Source organism: Myotis yumanensis, unplaced genomic scaffold (assembly GCF_028538775.1).
Source record: "Myotis yumanensis isolate MYYU_CA2020_CCGP unplaced genomic scaffold, mMyoYum1.0.hap1 SCAF_3, whole genome shotgun sequence".
Lineage (NCBI taxonomy): Eukaryota > Metazoa > Chordata > Mammalia > Chiroptera > Vespertilionidae > Myotis > Myotis yumanensis.
Window position 1 is genome coordinate 9,334,201 of NW_027223754.1, and position 21,393 is coordinate 9,355,593.

Genomic DNA, 21,393 nt, shown 5'->3' on the forward strand with positions numbered 1-21,393 from the left:
AATATGAATTTCTAATTAGTTTGCTGACATGGGGGGTGTTACGTGAAATAGAGAGGGAGAAGAGTACTTATTTTAACAGTGTGCACAGGGTTCCTATCATAATGCTGACCTTTATCTTCGCCAGAGCCCAGAACACGCCCCAGCAGGGTTGTGTGCAGTGCTCAACACTTCATAGTCTGAAGAACCCAGGACTGCCCTCCTCTCTCCCCCTCCTCACCTCCATCCCTAGCTCACTCTTCATCATATATTCTTATTGTCATCACCTGACCCCTTTCCCCACTCCAATTTTTTCATTTTTATCTTCTCTTCCAAGTTATTTCCTTTCTTTACATCTTTGGAGTCTCTGTAGCTATCAAAGTAGATGATTTTTCTACTTATGTTTTCCATTTTTTTAATTCTGTTGCAAATAGATGACTAGGTTGTCTTGGTCACCTATATAAAGGTACTTACCCCCATGAAGCACTGAACTGTGAAAAACTGTTAGTGAGATAAATTAAGACTTCTGATTTTTAGTGTTGCTCTTGAATATCATTTTAATTTGTAAAATATTGTTATTGGGTATTAACTATTAAAGTTCTTTCATTTTATATCTCCTCTCAAGTTGGTTATGGATATTAAGTAAAATCTTCTAAAATGTTACATCAGACATCTTTTAAAAATCAATCATTTTCTACTACAATTTTTAAAACCCCTGTGGTGGAAAAAGGCACTTCAAGGAGTAATTGCTTGATATAAATCATAAATAATCATTTTTGAAACCATACCTGAAAAAACCTTGTTTGATGAAATTCTTAATAAAAGTGTTTGTCTTCTTGAAATTTCCCATGAGCCCTAGCAGCTGGGCAATCTCACATTTGGTATGCCTGCTAGTCCAAGCTTTATTTAATCAAACTTTCAAGTGGCTACTCTTAAGCATTAATTCAAGGCTAATTTGAGTTTCCCAGAGTAAAAAGAAAACAGGGGCAGTCTGTGAATGGAGCATCAGGTGTTGTGAGGTGCCCTACTCTTCTGGATTCACTTTCCCTTTTTATAATGTTACCTCCTCAGAGGTCTTTGCAGATACAGTTAGTTCTGAGGAGCCAAACTCTTTTTTATCCTACTTGCAAATATTAAAAGTCTAAATTAAATTGAAATTTAAAAAACACAACAAAGTATGGGACTTTTATAGCTTTCTTTGGATCTAGGACCACTGAAACACAAATGGAGATCTAGGAAATGCCATGTCTAGCTACTGTATGACAAGCAATAAAAAAATATGTCCAGAGGAGGGGCCAAGATAGTGGTGTAGATAAACACGGTACTCACACCCTCTCAGAACCACATCAAAATTAAAACTAAAGCATAGAATAACCATATTCAGAACCACCTGAAATTTGGCTGAAGACAAGCCCTACAACTAGAGAATTAAAGAGGAAGACACATTGAGATGGGTAGGAGGGCTGAAGGCCTCGAGTTGGCTGGTCCAACACTCGTGTGTGGCTTTTTTTTTTTTTTAATTAGGAGTGATGTATTGCCATGGAATTTCTTCTTTGAGGAGCAAGGGGTCCCAACCTTACACCAGATGCCTCAGCCCAGGGCTCCAGTGCCAGGAAGAGAAGCCCCCATAACTTTGGGCCATAAAAACCAGTGGAGATTGTGGCTGAGTAACATGGAGGCAGCTGGAGACCCAGGCAATTCCTCTTAAAGGGCCCCATAGACCTACTTACTCAGACTCACTCCCTATGAGCTCCAGTGCTGGGGAAGCAGCTTGAAAAGATCCAGGGACACACATGGAGGAACTAAATTATCTGGCATCAGAGCAAGAACTTGGGGGCAGCTTTCTCCTGTAGAAAATCAAAAGAAGATCTTAGGTGTTTATAAATGGAGTTATAAGTTTTAAAAATATTCTGAAGATGAGGAGAGAAATAAAATTACAAGTTTCCCCTGTTTGAGATCTCATTTTTTCTTAATCATAATAATGTCATTGTCTGAATGGTTTCTGAGGAGAGCAATACCCAGTTCCTGTTGGCCAAATGCCTATGTAGCAAGATGATCCAAGCTTTTCACAACAGGTTTGGCACCAGAACACAGGTGTTGTAACAACCACTACTAAAGCGAAGCCAAAATGAGAAAAGAAAAGACTTATATCAACATTATTGTCAACATGTAGATTCCAGCAAATCTACCACTACTGGCTGATTGACAAATGTGGTGTGATTGACAAAAGAACCAATGAAAATTTTGAGAAGGAGGCTGCTGAGATGAGGAAGAGCTCCTAAAAGTATGCCTGGGTCTCAGATAAACTGAAAGCTGATCGTAAGCATGGTGTGGTCATTGATGTCTCCCTGTGGAAATTCAAGACCAGCAAGTATTATGTGACCACCCTTGATGCCCCAGGACACAGAGACTTCATCAAAAACAGGATTACAGGCACATCTCAGGCTGACTGTGCTGTCCTGATTGTTGCTGCTGGTGCTGGTGAATTCAAAGCGGGTATCTCCAGGAATGCGCAGATCCATGAGCATGCCCTTCTGGCTTACACGCTAGGTGGGTATGAAACAAATGATTGTTGGTCTAACAAAATGTATTCCACTGAGTCGTCCAGCAGCCAGAAGAGATATGAGGAAGAGATACTTGAAAGTCAGCACCTCCATTAAGAAAATTGTCTACAGTAGCATTTGTGCAGTTTTCTGGTTGGGATGGCGACAATATCCTGGAGCCAGGTGCTAACATGTCTTGGTTCAAGGGAGGAAAAATCACCAGTGAAGATGCAATGCCAGTGGAACCGCACTGCTTGAAGCTCTGGATTGCATCCTGCCACCAACTCGTCCAACTGACAAGCCCCTGTGTCTGCCCCTCCAGGACATCTACAAAATGGTGCTGTCCCTGTGGGCCCAGAGGAGACTGGTGTTCTGAAAGCCCGCATGGTGGTCAGCTTTGCTCTAGTCAATGTTACAACTGAAGTAAAGTCTGTTGAAATGCACCATGAAGCTTTGAGTGAAGCTCTTCCTGGAGACAAGGTAGGTTCAATGTCAAGAACGTGTCTGTCAAAGATGTTAGCTGTGGCAATGTGGCTGGTGACAGCAAAAAGGACCCACCAGCGGAAGCAGCTGGCTACACAGCTCAGGTGATTATCCTGAACCACCCAGGCCAAATCAGTGCTGGCTGTTCACCTGTGCTGGATTGCCACGCAGCTCACATCGCTTGCAAAATTGCTGAGCTAAAGGAGAAGCTTGATCATCATTCTTAGAAAAAGCTATTTAGGTTTAACCTTCAGAAGGTTTAACCTTCAGAAGGAAAGGAGAATGTTTTGTGGACCATTTGGTGGTGGTTGTGTGTGTGTGTGTGTGTGTGTGTGTGTGTGTGAGAGAGAGAGAGAGAGAGAGAGAGAGAGAGAGAGTTTTAAGTTATTAGTTTTTAAAATCAGTACTTTTTCATGGTAACAACTTGACCAAAAATCTGTCACAGAATTTTGAGACCCATTTAAAACAAAGTTTAATGAGGGAATAATGAATGAAAGATGACCCAAGATTAGAACTACGGATGGCTCTTTCAGAACTCTTACACAAAGAAAAACATGGTGGGAGAGGGGAGAGAACTCACTGAAGGTGACAGTGAGAGACTAGTTAGTAAAGGTAAATACCATGCCATGTATCTTAGCCCCATATAAACTCATCTGAGACTTTTGGAGAAGAAATAAGCCAGCATTTGTTGTTGTTATTAGATAGAACAGAAAGTTAAGAGGTATTTAAACTTGGAAGAGGTCATTATGTAAAATGCTACGGAACTATTGTGACATTCTATCTGGCAGGCAGTTATTCAGATATTTTTATTTGATCTGTTGCTAAGATTTTATCGTCTATCTGGGTATAAAGAGTGCTTAGTTGCTTTCTTGAGTTTCCAATTTAAAATTAAGTACATTCCAGCTACACAAAAAGCACATATTTATGACACTCTGCTTTTTACAAAGCTCAATGTAGAATGGCTAATTTATGCCAAGGTAGGTTTTCATGGAAAACTGATATGTAAAATTATATCATTTCCTTATATTCTTGTATTATTTAACCATGAAACCCCATCTCTATCCTAAAGCCCCAGTAAAAAGGCTATAATGATAACTCCGCAACCCTATTGAGAGAAGCAGAAAGACTCTAATGAGAGAAATACTTCCTTGAGAAACTGAATAACATTTTCCTAAATTTGGTTTAGCTAGTTAGTGAAATCTAAAAACCCACTGAAATAATATAAAGATTCCAAAAACAGTTTTCTCTGTTTAAATAAAAGTGTATAAGAGTCTTAATTGCATAGAAACCTCTGAGATTAAATAGACCTACCTATCAAACTGACAGTAAGTATTCTAAAAACTTTTTTCAATGAATACCATTGCAGTTTAGAATCCTCATGTTGACTACTGTTATGTAAAGACTAGAGGCCTGGTGCATGAAATTCCTGCACCCTCTCCAATCCGGGACCCCTTGGGAGATGTGCAATTAAACCAGCAGTCAGACATCCCTCTCACAATCCTAGACCATTGGCTCCTAATCACTCACCTGCCTGCCTGCCTGGTTGCCCCTTACTCCCCCCCCCCCCCCCACCAGCCTTATCACCCCTCACAGCCTCTGCATGCCAGCCTGATCGCCCCCAACTGCCCCCTACCTGCCAGCCTGGTTGCTCCTAACTGCCCGCCCCCCCCCACCAGCCTGGTCACCCCAACTGCCTCCTGCTGCCGGCCAGTTTTCCCCCAATGGCCCCAACCCTGATGGCCTGGTCGTTTCTAACTGCCCCCCCTCTGCTGGCCTGGTCATCCCTTACTGCCCCCACTGCCAGACTGATCACCCGTAACTGCCCCCATCAGCCTAATCGCCCCCAACTGCCTCCCCTTGCTGGCCTGGTCACCCGTAACTGAACCCCTCCCACTGGCCTGATCGCCCCTAACTGCCCCCCCCCCTCCAGGCTGGTCGCCTCTTACTGCCTCCCCTGCTGACCTGGTCGCCCCCAGCTGCCCCCCTCTGCCAGCCTGGTTGCCCCTAACAGCCCCCTTGCTGGCCTGGTTGCCCCACGCAGCCTGCTGTTCAGTCATTTGGTCATCCCTCACTATCCCCCTGCTGGTCTGGTCGCCCCACGTAGCCTGCTTGTTCAGTCGTTTGGTCATTCTTCACTAACCCCCCTGCTGGCCTGGTCATAGGCAGCCATCTTGTGAGGGTGTGATGGTTAATTTGCATATTACCTCTTTATTATATAGGATAAAGGTTCCACCCCACCCCTCACCAGTGAAATAAAATGTTGTTAAGCCCAATGAAAATAGTGAATTGCTAGACAAAATCTCAGAAAGAATCCAGATTTTACTCTACAGGGACCCATGTGCAAGTCACAAGTTAGGGTCTTTATTGACCCAAAGTCCTCTGTCTGGGACAGGGGACACAACACAGGGATACCGCTGTCAGAGACCCCTCTCTGTCCCAGCACAGAGAGAGCTCCTTCTCTCTCACCAAGTCTTACTGTGAACAAGGGCAAAGCCTCCCATGTCCTACAACCCCTTTCTTGCTGCCCCTGAACCACCCCCTTTTCCTTATAAGGTTTTAATACTGACCTTACTAGTAGAGCAGGGTTTCTCAACCATGGCATTGCTGGTATTTGGGCCAGATAATTCTTCATTGTGAGGCCCTCTGTGTGCCTGCTGGGATGCTTAGCAACAACAGGCCTTTACCCACTAGAGCAGTGGTTCTCAACCTTCCTAATGCCGCAACCCTTTAATACAGTTCCTCATGTTGTGGTGACTCCCAATTTCATTGTTACAAATTGAACATAATTAAAGCATAGTGATTAATCACAAAAACAATACGTAATTATACATGTGTTTTCCGATGGTCTCAGGCGACCCCTGTGAAAGGGTTGTTCGACCCCCAAAGCGCTCGCGACCCACAGGTTGAGAACCGCTGCTCTAGATGCTGGTAGTACCCCCTCACCCAGGTGAGCCAAACAAAAATGCCTCTAGTCATTGTGAAATGTCCCCTGGGTGGGGTTGGAGGGCAACACTGTCTCTGGTTGAGAACCACAGCCTTAGTAGATAAGGAAAATGACTAATGGTGGTGACAAATGCCCTGCCATCTTTTGTCCTTCTCACAGTCTGAGGATATATGGCATGGGCCATCACCTGCAATACAAATGCCAACCTTGGTCTGGGTTCTGGACTTGCCATGCCCTCGAGCTAATACTTGTATTTCTTTGAGCCTCCGTTTTAGAATGAAGATGTATTCATTTATTGGACAGGTACTCAATACCCATGGACACGCCATATGAAAGGGGGCCTTCTTCAAAGTTGTTTACAGTTTAGTGAGGAGCTAGAGATCAACAGTAATTAAAATAGGAGCCTTAAGTTCCAACTAGAGTTTCCCACACCTTGGTGAAAAAGGAGACAGATACTGGATTCCTTGGCTGTCTTCCTATCAGATGTGTACCTGTGAAGTCCATTACCCAAGTCCATGTTCTGCTGCCTCCTCACTACTGGGTGGCACTGCCTGGGGCCTATTTCTTCTCTGTACTCTCAGTCTCACTCATGAGAGTTGAAGCCATGGCAGTCCGGCCTTCCTAGCCTCTTACCCACTTCTTAGTCCCAAAGGCTCTAACGTGGGAGGGCTCCTCTGTTCACCCTGTGTGAGTAATAAAGAGATCGGTCCAAGACCCCTGGTTTCCACTGGCAACGTTAAACCCATCGGTCATACCCCAGGGGAGGTCACATTTCAAAACTCTCCTCTCAATTCTGCCCAAACAAGGTCCTGCCCTGACCTACAAAGCCCAGCGGTGACCCGGCCAGCACTCTTCAAAGGATCCATAGGATTATCAATACCAAAGGGCCACAGATAAAAGACTTTTATTGCCAACCATTTTCTTCCGTTTCAACAAAAACAGCATCCACACAGAACAAAAATCAATATCTTGATTACATGCCCAAGTAAAAGATGAGGTTGTGTTTATTTGTACTCATTTCCTGGAACCCAGCCAGATTTGACGAAATCTGGATATTTTTCCCTCCAGAGGAAATTTAACTCTTCAGTGTCCTATTGTGTGGTTTGTGAAGAACCCAGACCTCGTGGTTGTTTTTCAACTTTAGCCCTTCCTACCACTGAAAGTCTCTGAGTTTGGAAGGAAAAACCCCATCTCTCTTAGCAACTTTTCTATTTTTCTACTTAAACTACACAATATTTTATAAATGGCCACTTCTGTGTGAACGTACTTCAGCTTAATGTAGCACACCTGGTATCAGTGTGGTCATCACGAGCAACTTGAAAATTGTGTTACATAGATTTTTAAAAATATATATTTTTATTGATTTCAGAGAGGAAGAGAGAGGGAGAGAGAGGTAGAAACATTGACGATGAGACAGAATCATTGATCTGCTGCCTCTTGCATGCCTCCTATTGGGGATCAGTTCTCCAACCCAGGCATGTGCCCTGACCAGGAATCAGACCGTGACCTCCTGGTTCATAGGTGGACACTCAACCACTGAGCCATGCTAGCTGGGCATGTTACATAGATTTACATCATTCATTCCAGGGCTACTTGCTACTACCATGAATTTACAAGAGTGAGCTCTATGACAGCTTTTATACCAAATAATACTTCCGAATTGCTATCATGAATCCCAATGTCCACTGAACCCGCAGCCAAGAAGATTCTTTGCCCTCCACGAAGGCTGTGCAATGAGCCCAGGGCAGGAGCTGCAACCAGCCACCTGCAGCCCCACAGGTTGCCCCGGCACTGCCAGCCTGGAGCCTGTGGCCATTCCAGGGTCACCAAAGCAAGAGGTCAAAACAAAGAGATGCATCGCCATTCTCCCAAGTTCAAATGTCTCACCTCTTTCTTAGAAAAACGGATGTTACACAGGTTTCTTCCTTTGCACTTGTTCAAGAAACCCCAAGCTCACTGGCGCTTCACCCCCAGTAAGGCGGGCAGCGGTAGGGTTAATGACCCAGTGGGTGATGCACAGAGAATTGTTATCTCTGAGATACACTGAGTTCCAGACAAGCAGGGAGGTTAGAACGGCACCAGGCACTGTGCAGAATCTGAACTGTTTTCTTTGGTTCTGTTTCACAATTGGGGAAAGAAAACACTCTTTAATCACACTCTTTTGCCACTTTACTTCACACCAAACAATTGTGGAGACATTCAGTGTTATCTCCATTATTAGTGCGATTAGCTAATTCTGGAAGCATGGCTCTGTGACCTTTAGCCCCGTTGTATGCCGTGTCTCTTTTTATCCCCATGGCAGGGACGCGAGGTAGATACCACTCTCATGGTTCTGCAGATCAGAGCCCCTCAGCATGGGGACTAGGTTGCACAGTAGCACTGTGTAGGCAGGAGGTCCACTCCTGCACTGCGGAAAAAAGACTTCCGTGTGCACTTGCCCAGAATCGAAGTCAGGTGGCACTGCTACCCTGCGTGGGCTTCAGGTTTGGTCGCGTTGAGGGGAATGGATTCCCACTGTCTGTGAGCTCCCAGGCTCAAATTCCTGTAGCTGCACTGCAGCCATTTGCAAGGGGCGGGTCTATCAGTTACTAGCTCTGCCCGCGGTGGGGGTGGGGGAGAGATAGACTCTGTGACTCACAGAAATCTGTGGCCTGGATGTCTGGATTCTTGGTGTCTGTGGGTCTGCAGCTGTGGTTGCAGGTCTCTGTCCCCAGTGGCTGCAGGATCCTGATTTGCATCTGAGTCCAGACTGGGTGGTGCTGAGGCCAGGATCCTCCTCTCAAGCAGCTCTGTTTCTCAAGATGGCGTGGTCTCTGTGCCGGTGCTGGCCGCCCCAGAGTGTCCGCAGCGGGAGCAGGGCTCCACTGTCTAAGACTGCCTGGTTTGGCAGCCCGTTGGAAGAGCTGCAGAATCTAACTGTCCCTAGCTCATGCACACACACACCACACAGGTCCACACACTCCTCTATCACTTCCTTGTGCTCTCACACTCTCTCCCTCCCTACCTTTCTGCCAGTTGCCATCTTCCTTCCTCTCTCTTTACAGTTAGTCTAAACCTATAAACCTACTTCTAAATATTTTAAACTCAACTTGGTCCTGAGTTCAGAAACTTTATTTGCCTGGAATCATTTTTCACCTTAATATTTTTAAAAGTTATTTGGGGAGAGTTAAAAGGGAACATTAAATCAAGCTCTGTGAATAGACTAATGGGGGGAGGGGGGCAATAAAGAGAATTGAAAAGACACAATATTATTTTTCTTTAAATTTCACTATGATGCCATAATTAAAAATAATGCTTACTTGCATAATTTACACTGAATTATATACAGAGGCAGAGCAGCATTGAACAGACTGTCAAACTGCAGTGGGAAGCCTGGGGAGGGTTGTGTGTGTGGGGGTAAGAGATCAACCGAAGGACTTGTAGGCATGCATGCATATAAGAATAACCATTGGACACAAGACACTGGCGGGTAGGGGAGGCCACGGGAATGTCAAGGGGCGGGGGAAAAGGAGACATATGTAATACTCTTTGTAATACTTTAAGCAATAAAACAATTTTTTAAAAAAGAAAATATAAGTAACTAAAAAAAAAAGAGAAACATGCAAATTAACCATCACTCCGCCACTCCACTCCACCCATAAGCCACGCCCACCAGCCAATCAGGAGCAAGTATGCAAATTAACCCAAATAAGGTGGCAGCGGCCATGGAGCTGGAGTGAGCAGGAGGTTTGGCTTGCCCTGGGCGATGGAGGAAGCCAAGCTTCCCGAATGCCCTGGCTGGCCCTGGGCTCTGCTCAAGGCTACAAAGTTTCAATTATAGAAGATAAATAAATCTCAGATACTTGCTTCCAGCCTGCCCTGGCCTCCGCTCAAGGAGGCACTGAAAAAAAAAAAAGAAAAGAAAAAAAGGAGAGGCTGGGAGCTTGGGTTGCCGGAGGACATGGCCAGCATGAAAATGGCCATCAGCTACAGCCAAGCACCCCAGCGAGACCTCCCCAAACTGAGGGGCTGTGGGCAGCCTGAAAATGGCCCTCAGCCCCTCACCCAGGCTGGCCAGGCACCCCAGTGGGGACCCTCACTTTGAAGGGGGTGTGGTCAGGATGAATATGGCCCTCAGCCCCTCACCCAGGCTGGCCACACCCCCATGGGTAAGGGTTCCCACTGGGGGGCTTGACCAGCCAGCAAACAGCCATCAACCCCTCACCCAGGCTGGCCAGGCACCCCAGCGGGACCCCTCACCCCAACCCTGAAGGAGCTGTGGCCAACCTGCAAACAGCAATGAGCCCCTCACCCAGGCTGGCCAGGCATCCCAGCGGGACCCCCTCCCTGATCCGGGACACCCTTCAGGGCAAACCAGCCAGCCCCCACCCGTGCACCATGCTTCTGTCCTATATAATAAAAGCATAATATGCAAATTGACCCTAACAGCAGAACGACTGGGAATGACTGGTCACTATGACACACACTGACCACCAGGGGCAGATGCTCAATGCAGGAGCTTCCCCCTGGTGGTCAGTGCACTCCCACAGGGGGAGCTCTGCTCAGCCACAAGCCAGGCTGATGGTTGCCAGCACAGCAGTGGTGGTGGGAGCCTCTCCTGCCTCCTCAGCAGGGCTAAGGATGTCCGACTGTAGCTTAGGCCTGCTCCCCGCTGGCAAGTGGACATTCCCCAATGGTTCCCATGCTTCCAGAGGGTTGTCTGACTGCCAGCTTGTGAGAGTCCCAGACTGTGAGAGGGCACAGGCCAGGCTGAGGGACGCCCCCAAGTGCACAAATTTTTGTGCACCGGGCCTCTAGTTGATATATAAATGTGATCTATCAGTTAAGAGAATCTTTTCAGTACTTTTTTGTTTTCTGATCAGTCATGTGAGAGTTATAGGTCATTTGCATTAAATTTATGAGGATAGAGTTGGGAATTGTTTCCCAAGACATTAGTAGCAATAAGCATCAGAATTACAGTTTCCTGGCCTCCTAGTCCTCACGTTTCTTCTAAGCAGTGTTATTTTTAGCAAGAATTACCGAACCCAGCCCTTCAGAATGGGGGGTTAGCAGGGCTTCTTAACCTCGGCACTATTGATATTTGGGGTAGAGTATCTTTCCCGGAGGTCTTCCTTGTGCCTTGTGGATGTTTAGCAGTATCTCTGATATCTACTCACTGGATGCTAATAGCATCATCCCCAAGTTGTAACAACTGAAAAAAATCTTCATATAAGGTACCTGGTTAGTCACTCAGGAATTTCTGGGCTGCAGGTTACGTCATACTCCACCCACCAGTTGGGGGAAGGGAGGATCTATCATAGTTATGGTAACAAAATACATAAACTATAGAAATTTATTTTTGAGAAAATAATTCTTGTATTTTCTCTAGAGAAATTAGTAGTTCAAAATATATTATAGTCTTTATGTGTGGTAAAATTTAAACCTAGAATATAATATTTTATATGGTTTAATTAAAAAGGGATTGATTCTGTGGTCTGAAACAAATTTTTAATATAAAAACCAGTTTAAATAAAATTGATATCTTTTAGAATAATTACAAAAAGCATCTAATCTAATCTAATCTAATCATTATATTTAATGGTGTTTCTAAATTAAATTTCAAGAATTTAACTGAGAAATGACTTTGGGCATTCCAAGGGCCCTGGAATGATTCAAGGATTTATTCTCTCTTCTTAAAAGAAATATTTTTGAACTGAATTAGGCCAATCTAACATACTTGAAATCATGTAGAAAGCTTTATCAAATAAAAATTAATAACTATATTTTATTTATATAAATATATTTTAAAATACTATAAAGGTTTCAACCTCTAAGAGAGGGCAAGACAATATTGCTGAATATTTCTTAGCAAAACCAGATAATTCAGCAGCAGAATTTTAAAAACAAAAGCCTCAGGCAGCCTGCTTTTTAAATAGTCTGGGGGTGGGTGGGAAGGCATTTATACTTCATAGGTCAAATGTATAAGTTTGCTTGTTTTGCTTTTTCAATAAAGACGCCTACTTTAGTTACTTAATAAATTAGCTTTTTACAATATAATCAAGGTCTCATATAATTTCAGTTATATGAGAAGCCAATATTTTTATAATCAATTGGTTTTAACAAAGGCCAAAGTAAAAATTCCCATAACCCCTCTGTGTATGCAAATGAGCTATAGCCAAAAAGAATGCTTTTTAAAAGTAAATTTTAAGCTTAATAAAAAGGAGTAATTTTAAAATATTTAAATCTCCTTCTGCTACTATTTTACAGGGTAAACTAAAGGTTATTATTCAAGCATTAAAACTGATCATTAATAAAGTCACCATAAATAGAAAGAGAGTCACTTAAAATATACACATTACAATATTAGTCAACATCTGAAAAGCAACTAAGTGAGTTGCTCAGTTTAAAAGGAATAAAAAAGGTAAAAAACAAAAACAAAAAACAAAAATAACCTCTCTAAATGTGGCCTAGAAATTACCCTGGGAGGAAATAAAGAAAAATGCCCTTCAAATATTTAGAAACTATAATTAAATGTCAATGTACTAGGTCTCAAAAAGAAAAGTAAATAATTTATGTTTTTGCCTCCCTAAACAAAACATATATGAATATATTCAAAGACTGATAGCAGCCGAAACCGGTTTGGCTCAGTGGATAGAGCGTCGGCCTGCAGACTGAAAGGTCCCAGGTTTGATTCTGGTTAAGGGCATGTACCTTGGTTGCGGGCACATCCCCAGTGGGGGGTGTGCAGAAGGCAGCTGATCGATGTTTCTCTCTCATCGATGTTTCTAACTCTCTATCTCTCTCCCTTCCTCCCTGTGGAAAATCAATAAAATGTATTTAAAAAAAAAAAAGACTGATAGCAGAAGTTCAATTAGTGTCATTTATTGTTCACTGCCAAGGACAAATAAAGTTAGAAAATAGCCTTTTTTTCAGACTGGTTTAAATTGGCAAGTTGAAATAAGTGAATATTCTTGGGAACTTTGTTGTACTAGGCAGGTACCTATTCCTAGAGCATGAACTAATTTTTTACTGATGGTTCATCTCATAGTAAAGCTGCTTATCATACAATGAATTCAGAGCAGTCATACCTCTGTACTAAGAATTGAATTAAAAGCTATGAAGACTGCATTGCAGGATTTCCAAAAGCCTTTTAATATTATTTAAAACAAAAAAAGGTGGGATAGTGGAGTAATCTCCTGTAAATAAATTACATGTAGCCTTAATTACTTAAAACTTTTCTACTTTAAATTTTTTTCACTTGTCATGCTAATGGCAAGACACACATGGTGTCAGAATAAGCCAAAGGAAAATGGTTTGGCAAAATATAAAGATTCAGAGAGTCTAGTTTATAGAAGGATCTCTTTATTAACCTTTGGTGGAGAATATGCTTGTATATTTCCAGAAAACTCCTCCAAGCCAGAGTGGATTCCTGCAACAATGGATCTGAGAGAGGAACTGACCCGTCTACTCCAACCACAGATAGCAGTGGACCCCAGCAACACGCTGATGAGACAGGAGAGAAACAGCCCAGAGATGGGGGATGGTAAAGACGCCTCGCCAAGCTAGCAGTCATCAGCTATGCGTTGGTGAAGGTTGCCCTGGACCAAGCCAAACAAGGTCGGACCTGTACTGCTATTGCTCACTGTTGGTCCACCATCTAGAACTGGAATATCATTGCTGTCATGTCACAGGGGACAGTGATTGAGAAGGGAACCCGTAAAAAACTGTTGGACAGTGATTGGGACTCAAATAACTGATGGCCCAGAAAGGAGCTTACTGCAGACGGATTCCTTTGATGCCTGGCAGCAATTTAAAAAGACATGAAAGAATTTGATCCTTTCTATTAAATCTAAAAATCTTGAAAGGACCCGACCTCTGCAAATGGCATACCTTCTTGTTAAATTTATTAAATCAAAGAAGGGGAATATGTGGAGGCTAAGAGCAGGAGTTAGCATAATAAATGCCAGAAGTTCCTCAGAAGGCTGATGGACATCTTCAGCAAGGCTGAAGATCTGCATAGTATTACCTGTAGCCAAACAGCTGAGGGCATTTTCTCTAACCTGATGGTCTTTTTTTGTTTACAAAACTTAACCCTTTGATATGCCTGTTTGCATCCCTACAGGACCAATGTGTTTTCCAGCAAATAAAAAGCTGTGGGTCCGGAGATTAAGGAAGCCCACTCCCCTAGAGGGTGAGGTTTCCATCTGCTTCCCCCAATGCCTTTCAATTTTATATTTCTTGTCTAGTCTCTATCCATTTATGTGCAGCCCTTGTCCAGATTCCCAAACACTTGCTGCAAAAAAGACTGTGGCAACACACCTCCTTGCAACTTCTATCCTTCCATCTTAGATTTATCTATGCCATCCACAAAAAATAATTTATTCTCCTTTTTGTACTTTTTATCTTTAAAGACATAACCACTTTCACACTAAATCCCCTTTGTTTTCTAACTATTCTTCAAAATTGCATTACATCAGTTTGGTTAGAAAATTAGATTTTCAGGGAGTTGATGCTTAAGTAAATATTTAATGCATATTACTGCACTGCAGAACTCTGTTTATTAAAAATGGATAACAAAGCCAATAAAATAATTTCTGGTTGTAATGCAGTAGCATATTTCAAATATGCAAGCTGTGATGCCTTTTAAATTGAGGGTATTAATCAAGACACCAGCAATTTCTTTTTATTGTACTTTACATTTACAAGTCCTGTCTTTCTTGATCTTAGTCAACTTATGTTTCATGAGAATAAAGGCTGTACTAATAATGACATTTCTGTATAGAAATGTGATACTAATATTTTCTTTTTTTCAAACAAAAATTTGTCATAGTGTTTAGACATGATTGTCTTATTTGAAGTATGGTGTTGGAGGAAGGCTCTACAGATACCCGGGACCGCCAGAAAGATGAAAAAGTGGATCCAAGAGCAAGTTAAGCCTGAACATCACTGGAGGAAAAAACAAAAAGACAAAACTGAAGCTGTCTTACTTCAGGCACATCATGAGAAGGCAGAGTTATTTTGAAGAGACAATAATGCTGGGAAAAATTGAAGGCAGCAGGAATAAGGAAGATCAAATATGAGATGGATTGAAGCCATAAAAGAAGCTGTAGGTAGCAGTCTACAAGGGCTGAGCAGGGCAGTTGAGAACATGATATTGTGAACATCACTCATTCATAGGGTTGCTAATGGCTTGTAACACACACACACACACACACACACACACACACACACACATATCATGCAATGAATTCAGAGCCATCATGAGGTGCTAGAAATACATTTTGATCTTCTAGATATAGTCCAAGAATCTCTTTATTTGTGTGACAGGTCAGTAGTTGGTCCAGAAACTGATGTTCCACAATTATCTGTGACAATGAACAGACCATCAATTCAGTAATCCATCACCTGAAGAGATTGCTAGATGATAAATACCTGGGTACCCAGTGGATGCTTGGGGCTTTTCCTGATTCCCAGGTAGTCCTAAGAGATTTCACTTTCTCCTTTCTATTAAGCAAAATATGTTGGTCTTTCCACTTACTTTTCAGAGTCAGGGAAACTCAAGATCAGTCTATGATAACTGCACTGGGATCATTTTGTTAGGGAGTCTGAGTAACACTGAGGATATTAATTAAAGGGTGCCATTTTTATTACTTATTATAAAGCAGTCACCCACTAATTTATCTTTTAAAGTAATATATATTTCAAACTGACATCAATTCTTAGAATAAAATGTAGCACCCATGTCTAAAATGTAGTTTATTATCAGTATCTACCTCATTCAAGCAGGAGCATGATAGGTAATAGGGACACAAGCAGATATTAGATCATCTTCCTATTTAAAAATAAAAGTCAGCATCTTCATGTTGCTACTGCACATCATACGTTCTCCATTCCAACTCAGTTTAACTGACACAGTTTAAGTGAGTTTCCAATTAAAATATGAAAAATAAATTATTCTGGGGACAAATGAAGATTTTAAGCCAAAAGGTGACACAAAGCAATTCTTTGCTTTAAAATTAATTTCATATCTAGTGTAGAGTCACTACATTTTTTTAAAGGCAAGGTTTAAATCTAAGTGAATGAATTGAGAAATAATACCAATTTCCAAAAATAAAACTTCAATTATCCAAAATCATCTGGGGATGAATTTTCTACTTATATCTACTTTCTAGATAACAAAGTTTACCATATCTTGGGAATCATTTTCAATTGCATCATATACTTCCTTGACTTTTTCTCAGCAACATACAGACTGACTTGTCTGCACTGAGGGTCTTTGGAATGATAAAGTGAGTAGAGCTGTTGACCCTTCCTGGAATGCCTGAGCCCATAATACTTACCCAGTGACTTTGGTTGGGTCACCTCTTCCTTTGATGCCCATTAAAGAATATATATCCCATTCTCTTAGTTTGTTGCTTCCACCTGCTATTGCCTTGAGAAAACTAAAGAAACAATCTCTGTCCATGCACCAGAAGGTTACAAGTTCGATTCCCAGTCAGATCACATACCTAGGTGTGAGTTTAATCTCTAGTTGGGAAGTGAATGGGAAACAATGGATCAAGGTACCTCTCTCACATCACATCGATGTTTCTCTCTCACTCCCCATTCCTCCCACTCTAAAATCATTTTAGAAACAGAAACAATCTCATTAAAATTATTTATTAAAAGAAGTTTTTTAAAGTCACTGAGTGAGGGAGTAGAGATATTGTCAATGGAATTCAAATTCAGGGAATTTGTGTCAGTTTTCAGCTTCACAGGTATGTTCCAGAGGATTGAATTTCCCAGTAGGTTAACCCTAAACAAGGTGCTGGATTACTATACATGTGTGGCTTCTCTTCTCATTAATGATGGGAGAATTCTAGAAGATCTGTGTTCTGATGATACACCCACTTACAGACCCAAGTTTCATAAAGCAATAGCATATTGTAGTAGAGATTTAGAGTTTAGACCTCTATTCCCAGCTCTGTCACCCCCTAGTGGTATGACTTTGGATAGAAACTTACCTCTGATTGATCTTATCTCCTTGGAATGAAAAGGAGTATAACCTTATAAGGTCTAAGGTGCTTCCAGGTCCAAAAGCCATTATGAGGGACTGGAGATCACCAAGAGGACTCTCTCCCGGTAATATATGATGTGAGAAGGTAATTGTGATGTTATGTAGAATGAAGTGAAGACCATAAGTACACGGTTAGAGGGAAATAGGAACAGAACTTATGAGTCAACTTATAAATGATCTGCTCTCCTTGATAATATCTGAAAAGTAACATCATAATTATTCTGATAACTGATGCCACTGATATAATTTTTAAAACCTAAGCTCAAGCCTAAGTATTTAATTACCCTTTACAAATTAAATGTGTATGTATATATGTATATTTGTGATGAACAATAATACCTTAAAAATTCTGGAACTTCAATTAACTTATATCCTTTGGGTCTGTCAATTGAAAATGAATTGGGCTACAGATCCCTCTGTTGAGAAATGTATATGTTTATTTGGGTACTGACATCAGTTAACTCACTGTTTGGGATCATGACCAAGGGTAAGATAATGGTGGTGATGAAAATATAAAAACTCTTCCTTTGGTAGACTTGACCCCAAGATAAGTGGGGTAAGAAAAAAAAATAGGTGTAGGGACTAAGAGTATTAAACTCATGATCTACACATTGTAAATGCAAAGTTTCTCTTAAAGAAAGACCTTATTCCTACTATGGCACATCCCAATAATAGAGTTAGGATGCATCTATGTTTCTCCTCTTCAACTTGATCCAGATGCCATTAAGAGGACGAAGAATCAGCTCTCCTGTCAGACCAAGTTCTTCTCTTTTCTGGTTGGATTCTACCCAAAAATGCCGCAGGATGCATGAAAGAACGACCTTTTCTTCCATCATGGCAAACCTTTGACCTTTAAATTAATGTAAATAGCATGACTTTAATTACAGATATATCTCAAATGGGAGAAAGAACAGGTTTAATTAGAGGGAGCAAATGATGTTAGATTTTCACAGTAGGCCCTGGGAGAACCAGTATCACTCAGGATGCTTCCTAATAAAGATCATTGAGTGCCCTTCCCTGCTCCCACCCAGTGCATCTGAATAGCTCTGAGGACAAGGAATCTAGCCCACGCAGCACCCAGGTGAATCCTGGGCTCATTGAAGCATGAGAACCACTACTCTAGAACGCTTTCCTACTGGGCCTTTTATGTAGTTTACTATAGAGTTACCAGGCCTCATTGTACCAATGCCTGCATTTACATGAACAATAAAATGCCAGAGATACTAAAGCCAAAAGTGTGTACAATGCATGGCGATGTGCATTCATTTTGTTGATGTATTTCTGCTGGTCCTATGGTGAGCATTCTCTGTTTTGGTTTTGAAAAAAGGAATTCCTACAAGCAATAAAAACAGGTTAAATAAACTAATTGTTATAAGTAACATATCTACCATATAAAGTATATTCTACTTCAATCCAGAGATTTACATTTTAAAACTCTACCATGAAACTGGTTATGCTTTATGTTATGGGCTGAAGGTATTCCCTCCAAATTCATCACAAAGTGACTGAATTTGGGGACTGGGCCCTGAAAGACGTGATTAAAATAAAATGAGGTCCTATGGATGGGCCCTAATCCAATCTGACTGGTGTCTTTATGAAAATAAGAGATTAAGCCCTGGCTGGGTGGCTCAGTTGGTTGGTATGTCAGCCTGTTCACCTTAAAGTTGTGAGTTCAATTCCATCAGGGCATATACCTAGGTTGTGGGTTAGATTCCTGGTTAGGGCTTGTATAGGCAGCACGTAGTCAATGTTTCTCTCACAACAATGTTTCCCTCTCTCTGAAAATCAATAAAAACATATCATTGATTGGGGATTAATTAAAAACACCCCCCCCCACACAGAGGGGAATAAACTATGTGAAGACACAGGGAGAAGACATCTATCTATAAGCCAAGGAGAGAGGCCTCGGAAGAAACCAGCCCTGGAGACACCTTGATCTTGGACTTCTGGCCTCCAGAATTATGAGAAAATAAAATTCTGTCATTTAAGCCACCACCTGTCTGTGGTGCTTTGTTACAGCAGCCCTACAAAACTGATATACTTTACGACAGTCATAGTAAAGTGGGAGAAAAAATAAAACAAGTTTTTTAACAGACTTGTATCTGACACACCACATCTCAAAGACATTATTTGTAAGAAACCCCCTGCCGTGTGCATCTGAAAGGTCAAACCGATTCTGATGGATACAAACCTATACAGTTTCTGGGTCCAGCAGAGAAGGGCACATATGCGTATGGGTGGCGTCCCATCGAATTCTCGGGAAAGAACCGCTCTGGCTGGAACTCCTCAGGGTCTGGGAAGTACCGTGGGTCTCTATGCAGTGCGTAGGGAATGATGAGTATTTGAGAGCCTTTCACAACTTTGTATGCCCCTGTCATGAGGCAGTTGATATGTCATGAGAACAGAGCAAGACAGACACAGAAAAGTCCACTCTCCCCACTACTTTCTTGAAAGAATTCTCACCAACATCACAATCTTCATTAAGACCACGGGCAATAAAAGGCACAGAAGGAAAAATACGAAGGGTCTCCTTAATAACACACTCCAGATATTTAAGTTTCTTCAGGTCTTCTAAGGTAACAGGGCGATCAGAATTCCCTGATCAAAGTAAATACATGAAATAAAATAAATGAAAGAACTATTTGGGCTTGGCAGATAAGACATCAAAAAAGAATATATATTATAACATCAATACACTGAATGTTAAATACCAACAGCAAAAGTAAAATTCTTAATAGTATAGATAATCAAAATAAAATGAGACAATAATGCTAAGTAAAAAAATCCAGATGCAAAAGGTCACATGTATCATTAAATTTGGAGGAAGTACTCAGAGAAGATAAATCCACAGAGACAGAGTGCAAATGAAGTGGTGCCAGGGGTTGGAGAAAGAGACAATGGGGAGTGGCTGATTAATGGTGCAGGGTTTTCTTTTGGCTGCTGAAATGGGTTGGAATTAGAGGTGACAGTTGCATAACATTGTGAATGCATGAAAATATAAGTTTAAAACATTTAATTTTGAATTCTCAGAGCCTCCTCCAGAAGTGAATCTTCTCCTGGGTCAGATTCTTGGACTCTCCCATAGCCTGGCCCCCAAACGCCCTCCATTCCCACCTCACAAAGAAATCCAAATGGTTTCTTGTGCCGAAAGCTGTTTCATCCTTGCTGCTTGACACAGTTGCTGCAGGGAAGAAACATCTGCACAGCATATGTTTCAAGGGACCTGGCGTATATGGCATACTGTTCTTAATATGTTTGCTCCCCTTCTTAGTGCTATGTGTTTTAACCAAGGCCACCTCTTCAAGAAAGGTTGTTTCCTCAGGTGGGGATTTTCCCCTGGAGTTAGGGATTAACAGGACTAAGGAAGGGAATAAAACCTCTTAACTAAGTGCCAGGCAGGTAATTAATCACTTTACGAACAATCACGCTTAAGCTACATAACCTTTATTTAGGATAATCACTTTCAGTTACTTCCTTGTAGCTTAACAGAACAATAGAGTAGTGACCTTGGAATGGAGATAACAAAAGCCCTAACCTTTGGATTAGAATGGATAGGATTAAAATCAACTGGTATAAATAGAGATGTAAGAGAATAAAGACAGAACCTGGCTGGAGAACCTGGCTGGATAACCTGACTAGAATCTGGCTAGAGAACCTGGCTAGGCTGCTGATCAACTGAATGCTGTCTCCGTGTCATTCCTTCTTCGCCGACTCCGTCCACATCTTTGAGAACCCCTGGACCTGCTGGGGTTGGACCCAAACATTCTTGGACCTGCCAATGGGAGTAACATACACAGCAGGAAGCAACTGAACATATTGAGAAAGCAAAAAAATGAGACAGACAAACTAAATGAACCAGCCAGTGAGAAGATTCTGAAGGCGGATATCTAGCAAATTCTGCCAACCATTGTTTTTCAGAAGAGGTAGGAACTGATGGCACAAATCCCAACTTTTCGAGCAACAACATTTGCAACCATCTCTATGCCTGCATTGCTCGGGGAGACAGATGGAAAGGCACTGTGTTATTCAACCAGAGTTGAAGTACAGAATTGAAAAGTAATAAATCAGGTCACAAAACAGATTTTCATTTCGATGAAAACCCTTCCTAGGAAAATAATTGCACCCAAAGAAATTCATCTGAGTGCAAACCGTGATGCATTTTCAAAGTCCATGAAATATCTGGAAAGGATTTGATGAAATCTTCACATCCAATGCAGGATAAAGCCAGCAGGAAGAGGCCGAGAAACAAAAATCTGGTTTATGGCCATTCTGATGCAGGTGCAGAGAAGTTGGGAGAGATCATCAAAGGTGGTATTTGCCAAAATCCAATTCATTACTACTTGCTTCCTGATATGGAAGATGAAGAAAGGGATGGAGAAGAGAAGAAGATGATGATGGAGGGGGAGATTGAG

General features: G+C 41.8%; 1 protein-coding gene across 2 annotated transcripts in view; it reads right to left on the reverse strand.

Moving 5' to 3' along the window:
- Positions 1–16,570: 16,570 nt before the first annotated feature.
- The window catches only part of LOC139005927 (cytochrome P450 4V2-like), a 29,659-nt gene continuing 24,836 nt past the window's right edge, over positions 16,571–21,393 (reverse strand). The window contains exons 9-12 of one of the 2 annotated variants that reach the window (XM_070408238.1): positions 19,445–19,579; positions 19,173–19,352; positions 18,676–18,759; positions 16,571–17,831 (exon numbers count right to left, since the gene is read on the reverse strand). In XM_070408238.1, the coding sequence (XP_070264339.1) occupies positions 17,659–17,831; positions 18,676–18,759; positions 19,173–19,352; positions 19,445–19,579 (572 nt within the window). In that variant the 3' untranslated portion in view covers positions 16,571–17,658. The remainder of the gene's footprint in view (positions 17,832–18,675; positions 18,760–19,172; positions 19,353–19,444; positions 19,580–21,393) is intronic. The other variant, XM_070408239.1, reaches the window with a different exon arrangement.